The sequence below is a fragment of the Periophthalmus magnuspinnatus genome, chromosome 18 (genome assembly GCF_009829125.3).
Source record: "Periophthalmus magnuspinnatus isolate fPerMag1 chromosome 18, fPerMag1.2.pri, whole genome shotgun sequence".
Classification (NCBI taxonomy): domain Eukaryota; kingdom Metazoa; phylum Chordata; class Actinopteri; order Gobiiformes; family Gobiidae; genus Periophthalmus; species Periophthalmus magnuspinnatus.
In genome coordinates this window covers 27,796,731-27,824,381 of record NC_047143.1, presented here as the reverse complement: position 1 = coordinate 27,824,381, position 27,651 = coordinate 27,796,731, and the positions used below count along the sequence as shown (strand labels likewise).

Below are 27,651 nucleotides of genomic sequence, written 5' to 3'. Positions count from 1 at the left end.
CACATTCACACACACTCACACTCACACACAAACACTGGGGGTGAGTTGCCTAAGGACACAACAGCAGCCTTCATCTGTGGGAGAATCACACCTCCAACCTGTGGATCAGACGATCTAACAACTCGACCAGTGACATGATTTAAGTCGAGAGCAGGATTTGAACTGAACACTAATCATCCAAATACTGTGTTTAATCCGACTAAAACCCACAGGAACTGAGGAATATTTCTCTTTCTTTTCTTTCTTTTTTTCAAGTTTAAAAGACGAGAGCAACATTTGAATGAATTCGCAACAAGAAACGCAGAACTGGAGAAGCCTTGGCGCTGCTCTTCTCCCAGGGTGCGGTAAGTACGTTTTTATTGTGTATTCATTTATTCGACTCTGGGGGAAAAATGGAAAGTTTGAGAGTGCGAGCTGCAGCTAGACTCACTGTGGTGCTCTTGTTTGGGCCGTAGTGAGGGGAAGAGAAGAAGAGGAGGAGGAGGAGGAGGGGGAGAGCGGTAAGAGAGGAGGAGGGGCCGGGCAGAGAGAGGGGCAGAGGGTCGGAGTGTGTATGCAGGATTGTGTGCGTTCACTCGGAGGGAAAACACACCAGGAACGCAAAAAGTGTAGAGACGAGAAAAACTCTGCAGAGAAGTGGAAATGAAAGTGAGGACTGTGCGTTGGGACTATGTTTAGATTCAAGAATGAGGCGAGGAAGAAGCCAGCGCGCCAGCTTCAGTGACGACTATGTGAGAATCCCCGACTGAAGTCATGGTAAGACTTTTATCATGTGCCGTAGAAAAGGGAACGAGTTTGTGCGTTATGTTTTATGTGCGTTACGATCATCATACGGTCATTTAAAGAGCTGCACTAAGATACAAAAGGACATTGTGTTGAGCTGCACAGTTTAAATAAAAATGTGATATCAGTGGAAGGTAAAACGCCCACAAGTCAGAACTAAACCAGCCATTTAGCCACGTTAATCCATGTTACTGTTCAAGAAAAGTGACTGTTTTTTGTGATTTATGATTTAAAGATCTGATTTGTGTACTTTTTGTCACTTCTCTAGAGTTGTGCATTTGGCAGTTTTCACGTTTATTTTGTTTAGCGCATTTAAAACTTGATCAATGGACGAAAATGCTTCACGTAAAAGTCAACAATAACAAAAAACAAATATATAAAACTGTATAAATCGATTCAACCCTAACAGATGACGTTTAAGTTGACCTGCGTGTCCCGAAAGCCTCGTCAAGTTCAGATTAAAACTATTTTCTGATTGTGATTGGCGCCTCGATCAAAACAATACTGACTCTAGTATCAGAAACAAACTGAACAAGTGTTAATAAAAATACTTTTGACACATTTGAACCGAATATAATCACTGTTTTTTGTGTTGAAAGTTACATTCTTTGCTGCAAAAAGATGCAGATTTGTCTTTATTATTATTCTCGTGTATAAATTAGTGCAGAGAATCGAAATCGAGTTTGAAATTTGAACGTTGTGATTCTTCCCGAAGCCTCCGCTCCATATTCTGCTGTTAAAAGTACACATAGCGTCGTTTGCTAACCCCGCTCTGCTAACTCAGCTCTTACAAAGTCGTCAAATGCCATTAGCAGACAGATAATATGATTTATTCAGTGTGACGTCAGCGAGTTTAGTGGCTGGTTTGGAAAGACGCCCGGGGTCTGCAGGGGGGGGCGCTCTAGTGTGTGAACGGGCCGCTCTAGTGCGTGAACGGGCCGCTCTAGTGCGTGAACGGGCCGCTCTAGTGCGTGAACGGGCCGCTCTAGTGCGTGAACGGGCCGCTCTCTTGGGATGTTTACCCTCTGCCCCGCCCACAGTGTGAGCCTGATGTGCAGAGGCAGAGATTCAAGACCCGGGATGACACCAGCGCTCATTTACGACACATTCTCATGTTTTTGTAGATCTTTCTGTTCGGTGGGTCTGTACCTGTGGTGAATATCTGTTATAGTGTTAAATCAGTTAAGTGGCAGTTTGTGGGGGAAAAAGTTGAAAGGAAAAATACAAAAATATAAGAAATAGCAGAATCTCTACTTATGTCATCAGCACTGAAAATGAAAAAATCCAAACTCCAGACGGACATAATTCTGCAGATTAAACTAAATACTGATGTTTCCGTGTATTTTTATGTGTCTGATCATAACTACTGTGCAAGTTTTGGGCTTTGTTTACATTACTGTTGCTATTGGAAACAGAACAGAACAGGAACTAAATAACTTTACCAGAAAAAATAGACAAAACTGGGATATTTTTGTGTAAAATCTTAAATATGATGATGATGATGTTGTTTTCTTTCGCTGTATTAAGTAACAGAAGCAGATTTGAATCCTCTAAGTGTTTGTGGGCAGGGTGGGGCAGGCTGGCAGAGCGGGGCAGGCTGGCAGGACGGTTGTATAAAGACGAGGGTTGAGTTACTTTTATTTTAGGAGACTTGGAGCAGCAGCGTCGGCCGTGGTTTTGGTGATGCCGTATTTTCCATTTTGGACCAGGCAGAAAAGGGGAAAAAGAAATGATTGCAAGTAAAAGAGACAGAGGGATTGTTTTGCAGTCTGGGGTCTGTTCAAGACTTGAGAGTTGTGAGGTTTGTGAGGTTTGTGAGCGGGACTTCTGTTTTGTGATTGTTCTGTTTATCCTGATGTTATAAATCAGATGTTCGGTCCAGTTAAACCGCACACTGCAGGATAATCTGCCTCATTCAGGGCCTGATTTGCGTCTCTGGCTTCAGGGACTTTGTGACGCTGCAGATTAGAGACAGTGACTCTGCGTCCTGTGTGTTTATCTCCAGAATTCTGTGCATTAAAAACATTTATCTGAACCTTCACCACATTTCAGTAATAATAATAACACAGATTTGACTTTGAAACACTTTAGAGCACATATGTCAAACTCAGGCCCCGGGGACATATCTGGCCCGCAGTGTAATTATATTTGGCCCATGAGATCATTTCAGATGTGCATTAGAGCTGGCCCACTGTGTGTAGAGCGCGCATAATATCAAAGTTGAGTTGTTTCTATATGAAAAGGTTAAACATCACACATCAGGTGCACTCAGTTTTTTAGTAAACATGAAGTTTGGCCCATGAATTTGTCTCAGTTTTAATTTTGGCCCAGTGTAAGTTTGAGTTTGACACCACTACTTTAGAGTCTCAGAGTGAGTGGTTTTATGTCGAGAGAAAACAGCAGACACCAGGTGATCTGTGAGTTTAGCTTGTGGTGTGTGGGCTCTTCAGTCTTAAAACCTCCTCTGATTCTCCTCATGTCTGTGGTCTGATCTTTACTCTGACATCGCTCACACTGAAGTGGTAGTTTCTCCAAACACTTGGATCAATACTTTTATTTGTCCCTGATTATTGTTATTTTAAAGGTACAGTGACTTTGTGGAGGTGCACGTCACCTGCATGATTCTGTATAAACACTAAACTAAAACTCTACCTCTATAGAAATAGGTTTTATGTGATTATAGCCAAAGGAACATCATTTCCATGGAAACAAGCAGGATGAGGCCTCCTCTAGGCCAAATAAGAGTCGGGTTTGTGGGGAAGCAAGCCCGCTCAGAGTAAGGACACATGTTTATCAGAGCAAACCAAAATGAAAACAAAAAAAAACAAAACAGATGCTTTTATTTTAGTCACATTTTTGGCTAAAAGTTACATACTGTGGCTTTGAAATAATATTGCATAAACTCTGTCCACCTCTGATCATTTTAAAACAACAGTAACTCCACCTGAGACATGAACATCTCTGCTCTGAAAATGGACGTTTGTTTTGTGCCTTTTTTCAGAACCGTTTCTTTTATTCCAGAGAAGAATTCTTCATTTTTATTGTAATGTGAAATTATATGATGACATCAAACTGTACAGCTCCTTTAATGTGTGTACGTGTTTGTGTATCTGTGTGTCTATGTGTGTAGGTGTATCTGTGTGTGTATCTGTGTGCGTGTGCTGTTTGTGGTGAGCTCCAGTCCACTGCCGCTCCGTGCACTCAGGTGTGAGAATGTGTCATGGAGCAGATATGGGGATTCCACCCAGCGACCTCTGCTGGTAAACGGCTCAGGGTGTTTCCACTGACAGACACACACACACAGGCACACCCCCACAGACACACACACACACACAGACCCAGAGCCTGACGGAGCCGGAGTGAACTAAAGACTTTAAACTAAAAGGATGAGACTTTATCGTTTGCGTCGCTCTTGTTCTGACAGACACTTTGACCCTGAGCTGCTTTTACAGTCAGTTTATTATTATTTTTTTATTTATTACAAATACAACACATATAGACCAAATGTGTAATATTTCTAAAGCTTTTTATTGTCCACGAACCAGGAAGTAAGGCTGTTAGCATGCTAGTTATTGTCAAAAGTGTGAATAAACTCACTGAGGTGAAGAAACACATTTACAAACAGAGGAATAAATCTGCAAACTCAGACAAGACAGTTCTGTTTTTAAAAATCAGAACTTAGATCTTAAAGAGGAAATGATTTTTAGTCGTTGATAAATTTAAACCGTCGTCGCCGTGGAGATAAAGTGTTATTCAGAGGAGGGCTGTGGCTGTTAAACACACTGATTTAAATGACACTGGATTTATGTATTATTTATTTATTTATTTTGTATGTATTTTTGTATTTATTTATTTATTTTGTATTTATTTATTTTATATTTATTTACTTGTTTATTTTGTATTTATTAATTTATTTTATTTATTTATATATTTTTGTATTAATTTATTTATTCTGTATTTATTTTGTATTTATTTATTTCATATTTATTTTTTTATTCTGTATTTATTTATTTAATTATTTCGTATTTATTTTTTTATTTTGTATTATGTATTTTTTTTATTTTGTATTTATTTATTTATTTATTTTATTTATTTATTTTTGTATGAATTTATTTATTCTGTATTTATTTTGTATTTATTATGCATTTATTGATTGCAGGCATGTGCACATTGTCCCACAGAGCAGTTATATTAATATTCCAGAGTTAGAGACTTGTTTCCATCTGTTCCTCGATGTGCAGGAGACGCCCTGGAAAGACAAACCTCATATCTGTAGATCAGACATCAGCTTCGCTCCAGGTTTAGAGACGCTGACGGGTCGTCCACACTGAGGCTGTGCAAGTCACGGAATATTAATTAAGATTTAATAATAATCACTTAAACTGTCGGTGTTTTTCATGGAGAGGTTTAGAGTTCAGACTTTAGAGGAGGAAATGTGACTATTATTTTGTGTTAAATGGAAATGATTAAAAGTCTGTATTGTTTATATTCAGGAAACTAACACTGAGAGACATTTTAGTTGTGTTTAAGTATAAAATCTAATCATGATAAATTAGTGATTGAGTAAGAAGCATCGTAGACCAAAGACTAAAGGTCCTTTGCTCCTTTGCTCCTTTAATTCTTCACGTCTGTTTTTAAAATAGTTAGAAAGAGAAAACAGGTAAAACAGTAAAACCACAGACGTGTCCAGTCACAGGACACATGTATTTCCTGTGATTGTGGTGACGTCCGCATTGCTGTTTTTTTTCCCCACTGTGAAACTTATGAATCAGGAGTTCCTCTGAGCCGCGATGCGTTCAGGGACACGCTCTGACTCACCACCGCAGACCGTGTAAAGAGGTGGACCACAGCAGGGACGTCGCCCACAGCTTCAGCTCGAAATGAAGCTGATCCAGGTCAGAGCGGGTACAGCGGGAAAGAACACGCCTGATGTGTCTGTTATTCATGTTCATATGTTGATTTACAGACACAATTTAGTCAAAAAACCCCAGGATCATGTAGAGGGTTAATGCGATATCTTAAATTTATAGAAGGAAAACTCTTGTAAATATATAAAGCTGCACTATGTAACTTTTCTGGTGGCTCTTGATGAAAGGTTCAAACCCAGTATTTGCGTTGTGCTCTGGGGGAGGGGAGAGAGAGTGCATTCATCACTGACATGTTAACTCAATCTGCTCAATCAAATCAGACGTCTGAAGTGGGCCTCAGTGGTTCAGACCTCATCTGAAACTTCAGCCACCGTCTGCTCTCCGTCTGCTCTCTGTCTCCTCTCTGTCTGCTCCGTGTCTGCTCCGTGTCTGCTCCGTGTCTGCTCTATTTGCTCTCCGTCTCCTCCGTCAGCTCCTTCTGCCCCGTCTGCTCTGTCTGCTACGTCTGCTCTATTTGCTCTCTATCTCCTCTGTCTGCTCTGTGTCTGCTCTGCCTCCTATCTCTAATCCATCTCTTCCTTCTCCTCCGTCTCCTCCGTCTGCTGCATCTCGTCCGTCTGCTCCATCTTCTCCTCCTCCTCCGTCTGCTCTGTCAGCAGCGTCTCCTCCTTCTCCTCCACCTGCTCCGTCTGCTCTGTCTGCTCTGCCTCCTATCTCTAATCCATCTCTTCCTTCTCCTCCATCTGCTCCGTCTCCTCCGTCTGCTGCATCTCCTCCGTCTGCTCTGTCAGCTGCGTCTCCTCCGTCTGCTGCATCTCCTCCGTCTGCTCTGTCAGCTGCGTCTCCTCCGTCTGCTGCATCTCCTCCGTCTGCTGCGTCTCCTCCGCCTCCTCCGTCTGCTCTGTCTGACCGGCTGTATCTCAGGTCAGATTTAAGCCGTAGATCTCCTGGAGGAAGTGTGTGGTTCTTTTGTCTGTCTGTGTCTGGTCTGGGCCTCTTTTCCTCCTCCTCCTCTTCCTCCTCCTCCTCCTCCTCATCCTCCCATCTTCATGCATCTTTCTCATTCCCTCCTCCCTGACACTACAAACACATACAGTATTAGTAGTAGTATAGTAGTAGTAGTATTTTAGTTTAGTGGAGTTGTGTTCTTCTGTAGATGGTGGTGGCTCCGTGGCGTCTTCTCAAAGTCTTTTTTGAAGTTCAGCCCAAAACGGTGAAGAGTCTGAAGAGTCTGGTTCTTCAGACTCTTCACACCGAGTCGGGACGTCCTGATCTGATACTGAAACATTTACTGGATCAGATATCAGCTCCCAAATATCGGTTAATTCGATATCCTGGCTGGACACATAAACTGATGTAATAAGACGATTCACGGGTCGTACGGCCCAGAAAGTCTCAGAATGTTTGACCTTTTATTTACACAAAGTTGTTCTGTTGTTACTTCAGAGATAAGTAACAGAAACATAACATGTTTGGATCAGGTCACAGTGTCGGAATCGGTATCGGACCTGAAAAAGCTGGATCGGTGCACCCCTAACAGCGACTTAAACAGAACTATTCCACGTCTAAATATGACTCTACAGCTGCTGGAGTATTTCTAAACAAAGACAATCACAAAGAACAACACAAATGTGGATTAAACGGAAAATATTTGGAGTGCAGAGGAGTCGATGTACCTCCAGGGGGACGTGCACCTCAGTTTGAGAAGCACAGAGATAATTCTGCTCCTGACCAATCCCAGCTCCAGTACGATGACGTCCAGAGAGTACGATGATCAAAAACATTTCATTAAGTAATTTTCCGACAGACAGTGCACTTCTCTGATTGATTCACCTGTCAATCACACACCTGTCAATCACACACCTGTCAATCACACACCTGTCAATCACACACCTGTCAATCACATATTGGACATTTGAGACTTTGACACAGTCCCAGACTCTCTTGGCTGGTCTTGGCTGGTCAGAACATCTCAGAGCTGGTGTGGAGGGTTTATAAGGTGAACGGTTCTGTGTCGAATAACAAAGAACATTTAAAGCCGCCAAAAATGAAAATATTACAACAAGTGATTTTAAAGTGTAGATTTAGCCGTGTAGAGTTCCCCGTGTCTCATTTGGATTGTCTCCTTCCTCTGTCCTTCTGTCCTTCCTCTCACTGAGGTCTGCAAACATCTGGTTTCCATCCAGACTCTCCCTGCTCTACTTTCCCATCGATCCCACTCCTCCTCCTCCTCCTCCTCCTCCTCCTCCTCCTCCTGTGGCTTCCCCCTGTTCTCTGTTTTATAACGCCGCCTGCTCAGACCTCATGACTTACAACTGCAGCAGCGTTTGAGTCTGTAAAACATAAAATACAAAACTCTCCTTACATATTTCACAGGTTAAAGTGAAGCTGCTGCAGGTTTCAGTGTTTCCCAAAGGTTAAATCTACAACGTCAAATGTCCAAACACTGAACGTGGCACAAATCTGAATTTTTATGAATGTAACTCACTTTCTCGGGTGGAAGTTTTATATTTACTGAATAATATTCCTCTGGATAAACATTACAAAGTGAATTAAAAGTTGTAAACTGTAAAATGCAGCTCCATTCTGAACATCTTTATTATTCACTGTGATGAGTTTATAAGCACTTTTCACAACTCTCAGAGGCCACAACTACTAGCATGCTAACTACAGACTGTGGTAAGGTATAGCGGCTAATTTCTAACCGAGAGTATCATAGCAACCAAAGAGCCAATCAGGAGCGAGGCTGTGAATCAAACCTGTTGCTAATTATGTTTTCAATGTAAAGTGAATTGGAGCCAGAGTGGAGCCGTAGCCGCTAGCAGATTAGCGATGTCCTTATATATACAGTCTAAGATGCTAACGCAAACTTCCTGATTATCTGACAGTAAAACACTTAAACACATGTCTGGGACACGGCACATTTTGGTCAAATCCATGGAAACTTTGAGTTTTATAAGTTGTTGGGTAAGTCGTTTTCACACTGTAACCAGTTAACAAATGTAACTGTATTTGTGTGTGTTTGTGTGGTGTTTGTGTGTGTCTGTGTGTGTTTGTGTGTGTCCATGTGTGTCCATCTGCTTCACACGGGGCTCTGTGATTCAATAAAGTGCATAGTTGCTAAAGCAGAGGCCCTTAGAGCAGATAAGACGAGACAGAGGCTCAAACACACAATTATTTACAAACTGTGGAGTGTGGGAAAGCAGCCAGTGTCCAGAAGAAGATCTGTGTGTCCAGGTCACACAACAAGAAAGTCTGAGAGTAAAACACACAATAAAACACACACAACACAACAAGAAAGTCAGAGAATAAAACACACACACAACACAACAAGAAAGTCTGAGAATAAAACACACAATGAAACACACACAACACAACAAGAAAGTCAGAGAATAAAACACACAATAAAACACACACACAACACAACAAGAAAGTCAGAGAATAAAACACACAACACAACAACAAAGTCTGAGAATAGAACACATCTTATCAGACAGAGGTAATTCAGTTATTATTGTTGATGTCTTTTTGCTGTAGCATTGCTGTTGTTGCTGTGGTTGTTGATGTTGTGGTTGTTTCTGTTGTTATTGTTGCTGTTGTGGTTGGTGTTGTGGTTGTTTCTGTTGTGGCTGGCGTTGTTGGTGTGGTTCTTGTGGTTGTTGTTATGGTTGTTGTTGTTGTGGTTGATGTTTTAGTTGTTGCTGTTGTGGTTCTTGTTGTTGTAGTTGATGTTGTTGTGGTTATTATTATTGTTGTTGTTGTTGTTGGGGTTGATGTTGTTGTTGCGGTTGTTGTTGTTTTTGTTGTTTTTCTTGTACATTTACAGGTGAATAATTATTTGACCTCAGCCTCTTTTTGCTTTTCCTTTTTATTTTGAATATATTTTTACCATTTCCATTTTGCTTTGTTTGTTTTTTTATTTTATTGTGATGTGTGAAGCTGCTGTGTCCAAACCTTTTCCCTTTAGGATCAGTGAAGTTTGTGTAAGTTTAAGTGTAAGTCTGTGTCTGAATGTCTCCCCCAGCCCCTGACCTCTGACCCCTCGCTCACTCCACAGACCTGCTCTGTGTATCAGACTCTACAGGGACTCATTCAGAGATTCAGACTCATGTCATGTGACTCATGTCATGTGACTCATGTCATGTGACTCAGGTCATGTGACTCAGGTCATGTGACTCAGGTCATGTGACTCAGGTCATGTGACTCAGGTCATGTGACTCTGGGTGTAAAGTTTAAACTCTGATAAAAGTTGATTTGTGTGTTAAATTCTGATCAGACTGGACTTGTATGAATAAAAATGTCACGTGTTTATGTCAAACTCATGTAAACTGGATTTTTTCATTTTTGTCGTTCATTTTTTGTTTTTGTCTGAGATGTGGACATTCTCGCTCTTTTAACACTCGAGCTAAAGATACGCGGCTAATGCTAATGCTAATGCTAACACCTTTATACAGTAACGGTTTATTTCAAGTGTTTTATTCAGAATCAGATCCACAGCGACATAAACCAGAGCCTCAGCTTCAGTCGTGTTGTGTCCAGTTAAAGACCTGTCCCTGTCTCTGTCCCTGTCTCGGTCTTGGTCTCTGTCCCTGTCTCTGTCTCGGTCTTGGTCTCTGTCCCTGTCTCTGTCTCGGTCTCGGTCTTGGTCTCTGTCCCTGTCTCTGTCTCGGTCTTGGTCTCTGTCTCTGTCCCTGTCTCTGTCTCGGTCTCGGTCTTGGTCTCTGTCCCTGTCTCTGTCTCTGTCCCTGTCTCGGTCTTGGTCTCTGTCCCTGTCCCTGTCCCTGTCCCTGTCCACTGGGGTTTTCCAACTCTCCCAGTGCACTACTTTTCAAGATGCATTGTGGGAAATGTTTCGTGTTCTACTTTTTCACTCTTGGTCATTCAGACACCACCAAAATGACCTGTGTCTTAAACAGCGCCCCCTGTGGGCAGAGTGTGGTGACACAGTGTAAATCTGTTGGTTCATGTTCTTCTTTATTCCTTTTCTCTCTCTGGGTTGTGCTGTTTGTTTTTGGCAGAGTTTCATCTTTGATTCTCGAGGCTGTTGAACCAGGTGGGTCCAGATTCTTCACTTGTTCCACGGCTCAAACATTTTCCGTTCTCTGGTGTGGAACGTAAAGCTCTGACATTATCACACAAACATAATTTAAATGAGACGCTGCTCCTGAACCAAAGATCCTGAGAAAACACAGTAAAAGTCCTAATGTTTCTGTCACAGCTCGACTCACTGTACTCTGTAGTTCTGTAGTTTGTTCTGTAGTTTGTTCTGTAGTTTGTTCTGTAGTTTGTCCTTTAGTCTGTTCTGTAGTTTGTTTTGTAGTTTGTTCTGTAGTTTGTCCTTTAGTCTGTTCTGTAGTTTGTTTTGTAGTTTGTTCTGTAGTTTGTCCTTTAGTCTGTTCTGTAGTTTGTTTTGCAGTTTGTTCTGTAGTTTGTCCTTTAGTCTGTTCTGTAGTTTGTTCTGTAGTTTGTTCTGTAGTTTGTTCTGTAGTTTGTCCTTTGGTCTGTTCTGTAGTTTGTCCTTTAGTCTGTTCTGTAGTTTGCCCTTTAGTCTGTTCTGTAGTTTGTTTTGTAGTTTGTTCTGTAGTTTGTTTTGTAGTTTGTTCTGTAGTTTGTCCTTTAGTCTGTTCTGCAGTTTGTTCTGTAGTTTGTTCTGTAGTTTGTTCTGTAGTTTGTCCTTTAGTCTGTTCTGTAGTTTGTTCTGTAGTTTGTTCTGTAGTTTGTCCTTTAGTCTGTTCTGTAGTTTGTCCTTTAGTCTGTTCTGTAGTTTGCCCTTTAGTCTGTTCTGTAGTTTGTTTTGTAGTTTGTTCTGTAGTTTGTCCTTTAGTCTGTTCTGTAGTTTGTTCTGTAGTTTGTCCTTTAGTCTGTTCTGTAGTTTGTTCTGTAGTTTGCCCTTTAGTCTGTTCTGTAGTTTGTTCTGTAGTGCTAACTCTGGTCTTTAGTGAACCTTGGAGCTGTGGTTTGGTCCCAGAGGACGTCCCCGTCTGCTGTGGACCCTCCCGCTGTGAGGTGCAGTGTGTTCTGTCATTCAGCCACAGGGACTTTAAAGTATTTACAAGCACCACACCTTTAACTGCTCCGGGTCAGAGCCTTGTCACGATAATGAAATGAAAACTACAACAATGCATTCTGGGATTTTACTGTGAGCACTTGTATTTTGTAAAAGTGGGGGATTTCTGACATTTTTCTGTAATGAGGTAAGATTTGAGCTGTAGAGTAGAATAAACGTGTGTGATGACCAGGGGGCGTGGCTCTGAGGGCGTTTCAGACGACATCACCACATTCTACTGGCCAAACATGTTTAATACAGATGAAATTAATATTGTTCAGATGCAGATTTTTGGTGTAATAAAACAGACTTTATATATAAATGGACAGAGCTAACACGCTAACAGAGCTAACACGCTAACACGCTAACCACCCTGTTTCATGTAGCTCCATCGACTCACTTCACTTTCTGCTGCTTCAGACTTGACATTTTGGTCCTAAATGTTTGTGTTAAGTGTGAACTGTTTGACACTGATTCACACTGATGTTTGTTTTATATTTGTTTAGGATTTTTATGAAAAGAAACGAGAAACGAAAGACCCGTTTGTTTTCTTTTGTTTGTTGTTTTTACCTCTCCCTGCACCTGCTTGTGTTTGTTTTATCTGCTCTTGTCATAAAATACAATAAAATCATAAAATCAATCATAAAATATATATGTGTGTGTGTGTGTGTGTGTGTGTGTGCTGGGACTTAGCAAATGTACCTATTGTGCCTGTTTTTATCGTGTAATACGAAGCTTTTCACCATAAAATCAGTGAAAGTTCATGTGTTTTGCTGATCTGTAGGTGATGCTAGCAGCTGTCGTTAGCTTTGTAAACACTGTAAACTTTGGAAACACACCGCGTTCTATCGTCTAAACTGAGGCGTTCTATCTCACTCACTTAAATCCATCCTAATTTTTGACCCACATTAGTTTTTAATCTTCTCAAACTCTCAGACCAGTGGAGTTTTGCTGTGATGGTAAAGCTAACAACACCTGGCATGCTAACACACACTTCCTGATTCTCTGACAAGAAAATGCTTTACAATTCAACGCAGACGACCCCCTCAGCTCACACAGCTGACTTATTTTGACCTGAGCTGGACAATAACCCGGTGCAGGGCTTTAATGAGCTGCAGAAAAGGAAAAATCAAACTTGTTTAACTTGAGAGATTTACATTCTTTTCTATAGTTTCCCAAACAGACTGAAGTCATGGGTGAAGAATGCGTGTTAGCCTAGCCTAGCGTCAGGAGAGCAGATCGGAAACAGGAGCTAACGTCTCCTGTGAGTGACCCTGGGAGCCGGACCAGTAAAAACTCTAAAACGACCCAGTTTGGAGTTTTCATTTCGCCTTTTCCTGTGTTTTTTTCTGCACTTGTCTCAGATTTGACTTTGTGTTTTGAAAGTCCATGCATAACGTCTGTACATTCTTTCCTCTTTCTTTGCTCCGTGTGGTTAACCTCAAGCCCCCTCCTGCGCCTGAAAAACAAAACCAAAACTCATTTGAGTCAAACATTTGTCTCCTGGCCCCTCGTGTACTCGCCTTTTTCCTATTTCACTGTTCCACACGTTAATCTTTCTCCAGTCGTCCATCTTTGAGACAGAGCTGCGTCTTTATCACTACAGCGGCGCTCTGGTGTGAGGGAACGCGCCCAGGTTCTTCTAGATGTTTATTTTCTGAACACAAGGGGGTGCTGTACGCCGTAACCTGCGCCAAAACGAGAACGAAACAACAGCAGTGTCCACTCACTCGAGCCTCCACTTCCAACTTTCTACTAGCAAATAATAGAGAGCTGGGTCGGAGGCTGAGGTGTTCGTGCCGGTCGTGGAGAGCTGGGTCGGAGGCGGAGGTGCAGAGATGATGGAGGATAGACGGACGATCTGGAGGAGTTTGTAGGATCCTCAGTCCCTTCGTGCTCCCGAGGTGGAGGTCTGATCGCTCTTTGGCTGCAGGTGTGAAGTGGGCGGTACCAGAGTCTCCGTCCACCTCCAGACAAAGACGCAGAAGAAAGACAGAACAGAAACACAAGGACGAAGACGAAAGCGTGAATGTCGTTATGTGAAACTCTCGTGTGTGGAGCAGAGATAAGACGATAAATAATATAAAAGATAATAATCGTTTATGGGGCATTTTATTTAATCGTGAGAGTCGCCATCAAACATCAGCTCCATTATGTCTCCAGAATGAGCAGGACAAACTTCTCCTGATGATCTCCTCTGGATCTCTGCTGTACAGACCAGAAACATCAGAGTAACAGCTGCTCCAACATGGACCTGAGACTAAAATGATCATTATTCATGTCCAGAACATTTTAAACTGTGTATGTTTGGGTCTGAAGGTTGGTGGTTTGAATCCTGCTCTCGACATAAACATCATTAGTCGAGCGGTTTGACCCACAGGTTGGCGGTGCAGTTTCATTATCACGACCAAAATAACTGCGATTAATGGTTATATCATGATAATTATTGCTGCTGACAGTTTAAAAATGTTCTGGATATGAATAATTATTACAGTTTTAATATTAAAAATCAGCTCCATATTTAAAAAGCTGTTAAAGTTTTGTATTTTGTCATAAGTGAAAACAGCAGAGATCCAGAGGAGATCATCAGGAGAAGTCGTTTTTCTGCACGTTTTGGCGACACAACGGTGATTATCTTTGTTGGCGATTTCCACGATTATATAAAAAGTGCCGCGAATGATTATTATGAACCCTTTCACGATAAACGATATAATTATCTATCGTCTCTCGTGTGTGAGTTTGAGGTCGCTGCACTCGTCATGTTTGAGGTCTGTTGTAGTTCACACACGTCGTTTCGGTGGAAGCGTCTGGTGTAATTGTTGTCAGATGACATCGGAGGAGGCGGACGGATGAAAACAAAAGGAAAAAAAGGGAGAAAATGATGGAAGTTTTGGGGAAAAGACATCGTCATGACGACGGCTCATAACATAAACAGTGCGGCGCTGCATTGACCTGCTCTGGTGTCGACGCTTTTCACTCACTTTTTCCTTTGACTCGATTCAAAATGGAAGCTGCGGCTGCTCAATTAACCACAGTCGTCACAATCGAGATCAGAGCCGCAGTGATTAAACTAAATGAAAAAGATGTTTAAACCTAAAGGGACAAAAAAGTCAAATGTTTCCTACAAATAATAATAATAATAATAATCCTCTTTTATGTTTAAATCCTGTGTTGTGGAATTTTTAAATAGTAAACAGTAATAGTAAGTAGTAAAGAAGTAAAAATAATAAAAACCTTAAATATAAAATCAATAAAGTTGACTTGGATCAAAAAGTCTGATTTATTGAATCATTTGTGCAGTCGTCAAAGAGCTGAACATACAACATGAACGCACAACATGAACGCACAACATGAACGCACAACATGAACACACAACACCTGAAGAACGGCACAACACCCGAACAATAACATGACACCCGAACAATGTCACAACACCTGAAGAACGACACAACGTACAACATGAATGTACAACATGAACGTAGAACGACACAACACCTGAAGAACGACACAACACCTGAAGAACGACACAACACCTGAAGAACGACACAACACCTGAAGAACGACGTGTGTGACATGATCTGATGTGTGTGATTGTTGTTTTTAGTCATTCAGATTCCAGTTTGTCACACTCAGGCTCCTGTGTGTTTAAAATGTGAACTGTCACAATAAATCAGCTCAATTTTATTTTTCACAACGGTCAATGTAAGACACACACCCCCACTCGTTTATATACACACACACACACCCCCACTCGTTTACATACACACACACACACCCCCACTCGTTTACATACACACACACACACACACTCGTTTACATACACACACACACACACACTCGTTTACATACACACACACACACACACTCGTTTACATACACACACACACACACACTCGTTTACATACACACACACACACACACTCCTACATACACACGTGTGTACTCTACACATGTAACCTGTTCATACATATGGAGCTTTTGGTCTTGGTCCTCCAGACTCTTCTTCTGTGTTTTTTTCGTGTGATCTTCACCTTTGACCCTGGGATAAATTCTGGGTTTGACCTCTGCCTTTTCTCTTTACAGATCCAGTGTTGTCAGTCAGCTGTTGTGATCCAATATTTAAGTGTCATTATGTTTATTCTTTTATTTACATGTGTAATTGTATTTTACTTGTGTTAAATTGATATTGTGCTCATTTGTTGTTGTGTTGTTTTATTTTTTTCATGTAAACGAGTGGGAGGTCCTCACTTTGTCACATCTGTGTTTTCTCTCGACAAACTGAGGCTCATGTTCATACAGTTGTGTGTTTTTACTCCTAAAGTTCCCGCTGTGTCTTGTGGCTCTTTAGTGCCTTACAACACAACACAACACAACACAACGTCCACCGGTCACACACATATCTCTGTTTACACGTGTGTGCAGTTTATAAACGACACTGTGAAAAACATGGAACCTTAAGACGCTGCACAAGCTCCGCCCCCTGTGCAGAAAACACCTGTGAGGCTTTGGAGGTCGTTGTGTTTTACTTTTGTCATGAGAGTTTGACACTGTTTTATGAAAGCAGAATAAATAGACAAAAATAAAGTTATACAACAGGTCATCATTGACACATGACGGGACGATGGGCTTTGGGGTCGATATTAATCGTTTTCTGTCTGGACCAGTGAACATTTTTGGTTCTTCTTTTACGATACGATGAGATTCGAGCTTTTGAAGGTTGAATTATGAACTTTTATGACTCATTTTTGACACAAACTGAGTCCTTTTGCTCATTTCTGCTGTTTCTTTATATTTATATTTGTGTTTTATGCTTTATTTTCAGTGTTATCATTTATGGTGATGGCTCTTCAGATGTTTTTATCGTGGCAGATCCGCTGAATCCTCCCGTTGGAAGTACTTGCTGATCTAAACGCCTCACGTCGGGTCTGGATGTTTGAGTCCGAGCGCTGCCAGTCTCCTGTGACGTTTGGCTCTTTTGTTCTTTGCCCGTTCACATTCTCATGAGGAAATGTTTGGGCCTCTCCACTTTGTACAACAGGAAGTGAACTCGAGGCCTGTGTCAGCAAAAAGAGACGCAGATAAAATCACACGTGTCGTTTCATTTAAAGTGCGAGTGCGTCGGACGGATCAGGACGTCGTCTCACTGCGTCTTTTTATTTTACATCTTTATAGAAATCCTGTTTTTACAAGTTTGACTGTTTTTGGTGGTTTATAATTTGTCTTCCTGCTGGACACGAGCAGCAGATGTGACCGTGGATCTGTTAAAAAGAACAGGAGGGTCCTGCGGCTCAGAGCGCCTCGACACAGACTAGTGGTCAGTCACTGGTACTACGGCGAAAAAAAACCTCCTGCTCAGAAACGATTTTTATCAAAGAGCGAAGTGTGATCACAAACTGACAGAGACAAACGGGGACAGACAGAGACAGAGACAAACAGGGACAATCAGGGACAGACAGGGACAAACGGGGACAGACAGGGACAATCAGGGACAGACAGGGACAAACGGGGATAAACAAGGACAGACAGGGACAGACAGAGACCTACAACTTTCACAAAGGTACAATTTTGTGGCGATTTTGATCTAATTTCAGATCATAAACCTTTTCTCAGCACAGACTCTTTAATAAGTGCCTTCGTCTACGCTCTCTGTCGCTCTGGCTAATCTCCAGCTCTGATTGGCCAGAGCGGTCACATGGTACGACATGGACGAGCCGCAGGTTTAGAGCGTGGATCAGAAGCTCCTGAAGCACAAACATTAACATAAAAACAGACAAATCAGGTCCTTTATTCCCCGAGGTCGCTCCTGTTAGCATTAGCAACAGGTTTGATTGACAGCGTTGCTAAGCGCCCGCTCCCTGATAAACCAATGATGTGGGCGGGAAGGGGCGTTACCTTCAACAGCCTCTCTCCTGATTGGCTCTTTGGTTCTATGATACTCGCACTTGTCCACTTTAACTTCTAGCCTCATCCACGTCTTTACACAGAGGTAAATCTATAACTGTTACCTAGCAACCATAATGTACGCAACAATTATAACTGATAAATGTCTTTATCTTTATTTTAAGTTAAGGTTTAACCCTTTAATGACTGAGTACATTATAGACCAGTACTTTTGCATTTTTTCACACAACGTCCTCTATTTTACACATCCATCCTTATTTTTCCTTCGACACATCAAATAACTGCGCTCTGATTGGTCGTCTTTGAGGGCGACATGAGCACATCAGCGTAATAACAGTGACGTATTTAAAGAGACTCATGTCTCTGCTTTGAGACGACGTTTGAATTTACACCAGAGCGTGATTGGTCGCAGAGTTACAGTAATGAAAAGTCCACAACCGCGAGTCTATTAGCGACGATATCACCCGACGCTAAAGGAAACACAGAAAAATGTCTTCCTTGTTGCTTCTTTTTGGATGGAGTTTTCTGTTTTATTCAGCTCTACTTCCTGCGTTTTTGTTCTTCACTTTTCTTCACTGACACTTGACTCTGTCCTCTGAGTCATAAACCTGTCGTATCAAACTTTAACGTTCGTTTGTGTCCCACAGGGTTCAGAGGCCATGGAAGACTGTGTCCAGGGGGCGCTCTCGTCTCTGTACCCCCCGTTCGAGAGCACCGCCCCTCCTCTCCTCTCACAGGTAAAGAAAAAAACACTCGTATCTCCAGAAAGCAGCTACTGCAGATGCAATGAAACGATAAGGTGGGGTTGGGAGATGGCGATGGAGCGCGGCGGGAAAGTGACACTCCCAAGACGTAAACAACAGATAAAGCCAAAGAAAACAGAGTGGACCTGTAAACACACAGTCTGAGATGTTTAGGCTGGGAACAGGGCTGTGTCCTTCTGTACAATGACCCCCAAGTAAAACAGGCAAATATATTTAAGGCCACAACAACTGTTTCTGAGATCAGTTTGTTTTTTTACGGCTCTGATCTGATACTTGGCGTCATGAAGAAGTGAAGAAGAAACAGACAGACGCGTTTGTCACGGAGCAAAAATAACTGTGGTAAAAGTGTCTCTGAAGAACATCTGCAGAATACATGAGAGTAAATGTTTAACGCTCCTGATGATGAGCTGATTTAAGCACTTTCACTTTCACTTTCACTTTGTACCACAGAGCGAGGATCAAAACAGCAGTGAGGCCTGAAAAAAGACCTCATCCTCCGAGCACATGGTCCATTATGCAGAGGAAACAGAGTCTGTGTCAGCGCTGTTGTGGTGTTAGCGTTGTCGTTGTGTTAGCGCTGCTGTCATGTTAGCGCTCTGTCGTCGGGCTGCACTCTCCGTACTTATTTTCCTAAGCTCCTCGTCCGCTCCAGATGCTAAACAAACGGATCAAAGCGCTAACACACACGTCTTTTCTGTCATTATTCACGTGTTTAAGCGTCTGCAGAGCATAACTATATTCATGTATAAAGAAGCGGTTTATGGAGCTAAATTACTCCCTGATTGTGGGAAAGATGGACTGATGTGGGCAGAGTTGTGTTTTAGTTTTAGTTTTTGCTCGAGTGATGCATAAAAGATGGAGCTGCTGTCTGTGTGAATGTTCATGCGGGTTAGCAACGCCACTTATCCAAAACTCTAGGACAGAAGTTGAGTCTTTATGGTGGACAGTGCCTAGAATGTTGGTATAAACACAAAGCAATATTTATAGCATCTTTTCCACCTTATGCTTTAATACAACAAGAACGTAGCTCCAAACGTCCTCATGCAAAGAGTTGAGCCGAAAAACCATGAACTCTGCGTAAAACCGTAAACTTGACACTTAAAGTTGTTTAATTCCACCCGAACTTAAACGATAGATGTTCATAACTTAATAAAACCTGAGAAATTGCAGCCTCCACTGCCTCCCCATCCACACACAGTCTGTGTTTAACCTGCTCTGGGCGTTAGCGTTAGCATTAGCATTAGCATTAGCCACAGACGTAAACAGCAGCATCGCTCACATCTATGGATCCTCATTCTGGGAAATACAGAGCGGTATCAGATCGGTTTGGTCTGACAACTCACCGATACGATACCTCAAAAACGTGCGTAGCTTTTGTTGACTCCGGTATCGTATCAGAACAACGTAACAGCGACTCCAGATGCCCCGTCTCGTCTGATCTCTGAAGCAGATTTGAGGCTGGTTTGTTTGTTTGTTTTTGGGAAATCGCTGTAAACATCAGGAATCGTAGAAACTGTTGTTGTGTCGTTAGGCAAGACACTCCATCCTCTTTGTATGATTGTGCCGTGTGCGTGAGTGTTAGTGCTGGTTTCACGGATCAATGGCGCAGATTTGCAGCCTCGCTTTTGTCAGCGTGTCCCCGGGCAGCTCTGGCTACAACAGTATTTTACCATCATGAACAATTAGACCCAAAGCAAACAAATGGAGAGGAGACAAAGAGAACAATCACGCGAAACTGTAAACAAAAGCTGTTTACAGTTTTGGGGTCATTAGCGCCTCCTTCAGACAGATTTAAGGCAGTGTCCAGGAGTAATCTGACCAAAACTGAAGAAGCGTCTTGTAGCAGTGACTTTTTGTCCATTTGACAGATTTAACTTTGTTTTTTTCAGCGTTATAAAGCCGCTAAAAATGCTAATGTTGATTTTAGTCAGTGTCCAGTCAAAATGGCTCCAGCTTCTCGTCACAAACACGTCGTATTTTGCTGCGTTCTGCTCGTGCGACAGTTGACTTGCTCATTAATTCTCATCAGAATATTATAAACAAACCAGTGAAGTATTTTCTTTTTCGTTCTGATCACAATGGTCTGCACTGTACATTTTTCTGTGGAAGAGGAAGCATTTGTAAAACCTGCTGGACACGCTCAAAAATCTCCTGCCAGCTGCTAAACAATGGCTTCTTTTTGTTCACGCGAAAACACATTTTTATTGATAAAAGGTTTTCTCCGGCAGCAGAGAGAGCGAAAGGCGTCTGTGGTTAATTATCACAAACGCCTCATTTCACTGGTGTCGGTACAAGAAGTGTGTTTTATTTATTTTATTTATTTTTATATATTTATAAGTGTGTTTTTATTTATTTTTATACATTTATAAGTGTGGTTTTATTTATTTTTTACTTATTTTTATATATTTAAAAGTGTGTTTTTATTTATTTTTTATATATTTATAAGTCTGTTTTTATTTATTTATTTATTATTATTATTATTGGTTTTATTTTATTTTTGTTGTTGTATTATTATTTGTTTTATTTTTTGTTTTATTTTATTTTTTTCAATACAAACTAATATTTTCTTTAAAGGAGAGGGGTATTATGCAAATTGACTGATCTTTTAAATTCATTCATTCATGTTTCAGTTTTATTTATCCTCTTATCCAGATGTGATGAAAAATCCCGTTCCCCCTACCCCTCAGACACGCCCCCTGCTGCTGTTTAGCCTTTTTGAAATAGTTTTACATCAATATAATGATGAAAAATGGACTAAATTAAATATATTCATGTATTTTTCCAGTGTTGATGCAAAGTGGTGAAGGATTAATTTTGTTACTTGAGTAAAAGTACAGACACTGGAGCAAAAAATATATATACTTAAGTAAAAGTAAAAGTATTGCATGGTTAATTGTGTTTTTGTTTTGTTTTAATAAATGTGTTAAAATAAACCCTCAGCCTTTTCTGCAGGTCTCACTCCATGAGAAAAATACTTTTACTTTTCAGTCCAGTTCAAAAAAATGTAGTGGAGTAAAAGTACAAAGTACAGATACTGCTCTCAAATGTACTGAAGTAAAAGTAAAAGTACAGATACCCAAATATAAAGTGCAGTACTCTGTTTTCCTCTGACTCTGGTCTGTGCTTCAGGTTTTCTCGGTGCTGGAGTCGACGTATCAACACGACAGTCTGAGGTACCTCCTGGATTATTTTGTCCCGGCCAAACATCTATTAAACAAACTACAGCAGCACGCATGTGTAAGTCTCGCCCCCGCGCAGAGCTGACTGGGAACGACTGTGTGTGGAGGGTGTGTGGAGGGTCGGGTGTGTGGAGGGTCGGGTCTGTGGAGGGTCGGGTGTGTGTGTAGAGGGTCGGGTGTGTGTAGAGGGTCGGGTCTGTGGAGGGTCGGGTGTGTGTAGAGGGTCGGGTGTGTGTAGAGGGTCGGGTGTGTGTAGAGGGTCGGGTGTGTGTGTAAAGGGTCGGGTGTGTGTGTAAAGGGTCGGGTGTGTGTGTAGAGGGTCGTGTGTGTAGAGGGTTGTGTGTGTAAAGGGTCGGGTGTGTGTGTAAAGGGTCGGGTGTGTGTGTAGAGGGTCGGGTGTGTGATCCTCAGTGAAAGTGTCTGGTGAAACTTGAGATCCACTCGACCCCGTGACCCCAGACAGAAGAGGTGGTTTCCTGCCTCTGGAATGTGACACACAACATCTACACACAACATACACACACAACATCTACACACACATGAACATACACACAACATACACACACATGAACACACACAACATACACACACAACATCTACACACACATGAACATACACACACATGAACACACACAACATACACACACATGAACATACACACACAACATACACACAACATACACACACGTGACACGCTCCAGTTCACATGTTTAGACTCGTGTTTAACAGATGAACTGATCCAACTTTTTCAGGTCTGATCCTGATTCTGATACTGTGGATATGAACCGATATGAACCGATACCAGAGACTGAAACGGCTTCAATTTAATTTATACAAACAAAAATAAGACTAAACTGATCCAGATGTGTCTGTAAATGTGTTTATTTCTCAAATATCTACGGCTTTAGACAGAGTCAAAATTCAACGACCAGTAAAGTCTCAGATTATACAACCAGGATATCGACTGGACCGATATGTGCAACAGATATAAACCAGGACTAAACCAGGACTAAACCAGGACTAAACCAGGACTAAAACATGGATCCTCAGACTGGTCAATATGTTTTTTTATTTTTTAATATAAAGTATAAAGTTCTTAGAGTTCAGGGTCAGGACATTATTTAAAGCTCCAGTGTGTCACTTTGTGTCGTTGTCGTGTCTCCTGGACGACTCCATGCACATATTTTATTTTTTAAATGTTATTGCTCATATTTCCTCCTCGTCTCTCTCACGTCTCGTCGTCGTTGGTCAGGACATTCCTGACGTTTCTTGGAGTCATGTGACGTTTATCTCGCGCCGTGACGACAGACTCTTCTTTTCCCGCCGCCGCTCACGTGTCGACTCACGTGTCGACTCACGTGTCGACTCACGTGTCGACTCACGTGTCGACTCACGTGTCGACTCACGTGTCGACTCACGTGTCGACTCACGTGTCGACTCACGTGTCGACTCACGTGTCGACTCACGTGTCGACTCATCTGTGTTTTCATTGTCGCTGAGACTCAGGAGTCAGAATGTGAGTCACGATTCTGATTGGTTCCACATGTTTGTGATTTAAGTGTGAACACGTCTGTGGGCGGAGCTGAGTCCTGCACCAGAGCGACTCACCATGATGAGTTTATAAGCTCCTCACACACAACACACCAGAGTGACACAACTAGCATGCTAACGGACGCAAGGACTTAAGGAAAACATCCAAGTGTGACTCTTTTTTTAAAATAATACAATTCTTTTTAAAGGTTTGAGTGAAAAAAGACTTATGGACACACAGGGAGGGCATCTGACACACGGGGAGGGCATCTGACACACGGGGAGGGGATCTGACACACGGGGAGGGCATCTGACACACTTCAGATCATGTTTGCACAAATCTAAATCACAGAGTCAGTGTTTTTTTTGCAGAGTTTCATAAATTCTCGTGTTTGTGATTTGGATTGTGGCTCATTACAGCCTCATGCTAACGGAGCACTTCTGTATTTTCTCTTTTATCCGTGTTCTATCATTTAAATCGGCGCCGTGTTTGTGTCGAGTCGTGAGTCGGACTCTGAGTGGAACGATTGAGAAAGAACTGGCCAACGGAGGAGAGAACAGAGAACAGAGGAGAGTATTGAGAGAAGGAGGGAGGAGGAGAGAAAGAGGGAGGAGAGAGGAGAGAAAGAGGGAGGAGAGAGGAGAGAGAAAGAGAGAGGAGGGAGGAGAGAAAGAGGGAGGAGAGAGAGGAGTGACTCTTGGTTTTAGGCCAAACGTCACAAAAAAAGAGTTAAAATTAGAAAAGAAGAAACAGAATCAACAGGATCAGAAACTTAAAGAACAAAGTCACAACAAAACAAGAACTAGCACTGAACATGATATGATACGTGTGTGTTGTGTTTTATCTTGTGTGTTTGTGTGTGTGTTGTGTGTTTTATCGTGTGTGTTGTGTTTCATTGTGTGTTGTGTGTCATCTCTGGTTCCAGGCCCAGTATGTGTGTGTTGTGTGTTTAATCGTGTGTGTTGTGTGTTTCCAGGCCCAGTATGTGTTTGTGTGTGTTGTGTGTGTTGTGTGTTTCATTGTGTGTTGTGTGTTTCATTGTGTGTGTTGTGTGTTTTATCTTGTGTGTTTTATCGTGTGTTGTGTGTTTCATTGTGTTGTGTTGTGTGTTTCCAGGCCCAGTATGTGTTTGTGTGTGTTGTGTGTTTTATCTTGTGTGTTGTGTGTGTTGTGTGTTTAATCGTGTGTGTTGTGTGTTTGCAGGCCCAGTATGTGTTTGTGTGTGTTGTGTGTTGTGTGTTTTATCATGTGTGTTGTGTGTTTCACAGTGTGTTGTGTGTTGTGTGTTGTGTGTTTCCAGGCCCAGTACACCGGCTGCCTGTTCCTCCACTCGGGGTGGCCTCTGTGTCTGGGGGAGCAGGTTGTCGTCCAGTTGTCGACTCTGGACTGGAGGCTCCTGCGCAGTAACGACTTCTACCTGCAGGTGGTGCCGTTCTCCACCCGCTGCCCCCGACTGGCCCTGAAGTGTTTGGCCCCCGGGGGCCGCACGGTCCAGGAGATTCTGGTCCCCGAGTCGCAGCATCCGCTGGTTTTCACGTCCGAGTGGCTCCACAGCATCAACAAAGAACGAGGGCACAAGAGAGAAGGTACGGAACGAATAAAGAACGAGAGAAGGTACGGAACGAATAAAGAACGAGAGAAGGTACGGAACGAATAAAGAACGAGAGAGAAGGTACGGAACGAATAAAGAACGAGAGAAGGTACGGAACGAATAAAGAACGAGAGAGAAGGTACGGAACGAATAAAGAACAAGAGAAGGTACGGAACGAATAAAGAACGAGAGAAGGTACGGAACGAATAAAGAACGAGAGAGAAGGTACGGAACGAATAAAGAACGAGAGAAGGTACGGAACGAATAAAGAACGAGAGAGAAGGTACGGAACGAATAAAGAACGAGAGAAGGTACGGAACGAATAAAGAACGAGAGAGAAGGTACGGAACGAATAAAGAACGAGAGAGAAGGTACGGAACGAATAAAGAACGAGAGAAGGTACGGAACGAATAAAGAACGAGAGAGAAGGTACGGAACGAATAAAGAACGAGAGAGAAGGTACGGAACGAATAAAGAACGAGAGAGAAGGTACGGAACGAATAAAGAACGAGAGAGAAGGTACGGAACGAATAAAGAACGAGAGAGAAGGTACGGAACGAATAAAGAACGAGAGAGAAGGTACGGAACGAATAAAGAACGAGAGAGAAGGTACGGAACGAATAAAGAACGAGAGAGAAGGTACGGAACGAATAAAGAACGAGAGAGAAGGTACGGAACGAATAAAGAACGAGAGAGAGAAGGTACGGAACGAATAAAGAACGAGAGAAGGTACGGAACGAATAAAGAACGAGAGAGAAGGTACGGAACGAATAAAGAACGAGAGAACGAGAGAGAAGGTACGGAACGAATAAAGAACGAGAGAGAGAAGGTACGGAACGAATAAAGAACGAGAGAGAAGGTACGGAACGAATAAAGAACGAGAGAGAAGGTACAGAACGAATAAAGAACGAGAGAGAAGGTACAGAACGAATAAAGAACGAGAGAGAAGGTACGGAACGAATAAATAGCAGGTCAGTCTGAGCTCATGGTCGTGTTTAGAGTTTGATTTTAGACAAAAAGTTGAAAGTGACTCACTGAAAAACTGTTGGCTAATGCTAATGCTAATGCTAATGCTAATGCTAGCTCGTGACTGTAATGTGATTTGAGAGGGACTTGTTTCACCTGTTGGAGTTCAGATAAGTCAGTTCTTTATGTTCAGATTGTGTTAAAATAAAGCTAAAAAAAATGACTAACAAAAGCCTCAGACGGAGCAGTGCCTCCTGTTAGCATCAGCTGTAAAGTGTCAGTTGTTGTTTTCCAGACAGAGACAGAGATGAACATTCAGTGGAGATGGGAGCAGCTAAAATGTTCATATTAAAATGTCTCTTGTATGATTCTGTCTTATTTCCACAGTGATGGTTTTGTTTGGCTGAAATGTTACACAATACGTCTTTATATTTATAGAGACAATGAGGCAGAAGAGTCACATGACGCACGTTTAAGCGCACGGAGCAGTGTAGTTTTATAGTTTTAATTAGCTCAATCTGCTTCTATTTGTGCAACTCCCAAACCCCAAAACGACATTTACAGGATATTTATACAGAGGGTCAGACTTCCCACACACTATGGAAAGTTTGGGAAAAAATAGTCTGTTTTCATCCTGAACGCGTCACTGCCGTAGCAACCACTCGTCAAACGCTCGAGTAAAAAGTGTGAATCCTTTTAAGAGTTTGGCCCGAAGGTTCGAAACGCGGAGAAAACCCACAGGTGAAAATGTGTCGTTGAGTTTGTGCCAAAATGAAGAGTCTGAGAGTGAAGAGAAGGACGAGTGTGAGGAGAAGGACGAGTGTGAGGAGAAGGATGAGTGTGAGGAGAAGGACGAGTGTGAGGAGGACGAGTGTGAAGAGAAGGACGAGTGTGAAGAGAAGGACGAGTGTGAAGAGAAGGACGAGTGTGAAGAGAAGGATGAGTGTGAGGAGAAGGACGAGTGTGAAGAGAAGGACGAGTGTGAAGAGAAGGACGAGTGTGAAGAGAAGGACGAGTGTGAGGAGGACGAGTGTGAAGAGAAGGACGAGTGTGAAGAGAAGGACGAGTGTGAAGAGAAGGACGAGTGTGAAGAGAAGGACGAGTGTGAGGAGGACGAGTGTGAAGAGAAGGACGAGTGTGAAGAGAAGGACGAGTGTGAAGAGAAGGACGAGTGTGAAGAGAAGGACGAGTGTGAGGAGGACGAGTGTGAGGAGAAGGACGAGTGTGAAGAGAAGGACGAGTGTGAGGAGAAGGACGAGTGTGAGGAGAAGGACGAGTGTGAAGAGGACGAGTGTGAGGAGAAGGACGAGTGTGAGGAGAAGGACGAGTGTGAGGAGAAGGACGAGTGTGAGGAGAAGGACGAGTGTGAGGAGAAGGACGAGTGTGAGGAGAAGGATGAGTGTGAGGAGAAGGACGAGTGTGAGGAGGACGAGTGTGAAGAGAAGGACGAGTGTGAAGAGAAGGACGAGTGTGAAGAGAAGGACGAGTGTGAAGAGAAGGACGAGTGTGAAGAGAAGGACGAGTGTGAGGAGAAGGACGAGTGTGAGGAGAAGGATGAGTGTGAGGAGAAGGACGAGTGTGAGGAGGACGAGTGTGAAGAGAAGGACGAGTGTGAAGAGAAGGACGAGTGTGAAGAGAAGGACGAGTGTGAAGAGAAGGATGAGTGTGAGGAGAAGGACGAGTGTGAGGAGGACGAGTGTGAGGAGGAGGACGAGTGTGAAGAGAAGGATGAGTGTGAGGAGAAGGACGAGTGTGAAGAGAAGGACGAGTGTGAAGAGAAGGACGAGTGTGAAGAGAAGGACGAGTGTGAAGAGAAGGACGAGTGTGAGGAGGACGAGTGTGAAGAGAAGGACGAGTGTGAAGAGAAGGACGAGTGTGAAGAGAAGGACGAGTGTGAAGAGAAGGACGAGTGTGAGGAGGACGAGTGTGAAGAGAAGGACGAGTGTGAAGAGAAGGACGAGTGTGAAGAGAAGGACGAGTGTGAAGAGAAGGACGAGTGTGAGGAGAAGGACGAGTGTGAGG

General features: G+C 42.5%; 1 protein-coding gene across 1 annotated transcript in view; it reads left to right on the top strand.

Annotated features, from left to right (window-relative positions):
* Window positions 1–575: 575 nt before the first annotated feature.
* The window catches only part of arhgef40 (Rho guanine nucleotide exchange factor (GEF) 40), a 65,695-nt gene continuing 38,619 nt past the window's right edge, over window positions 576–27,651 (top strand). The window contains exons 1-4 of the mRNA XM_055229135.1: window positions 576–756; window positions 18,246–18,335; window positions 21,492–21,599; window positions 24,373–24,658. Of these exons, the coding sequence (XP_055085110.1) occupies window positions 754–756; window positions 18,246–18,335; window positions 21,492–21,599; window positions 24,373–24,658 (487 nt within the window). The 5' untranslated portion in view covers window positions 576–753. The remainder of the gene's footprint in view (window positions 757–18,245; window positions 18,336–21,491; window positions 21,600–24,372; window positions 24,659–27,651) is intronic.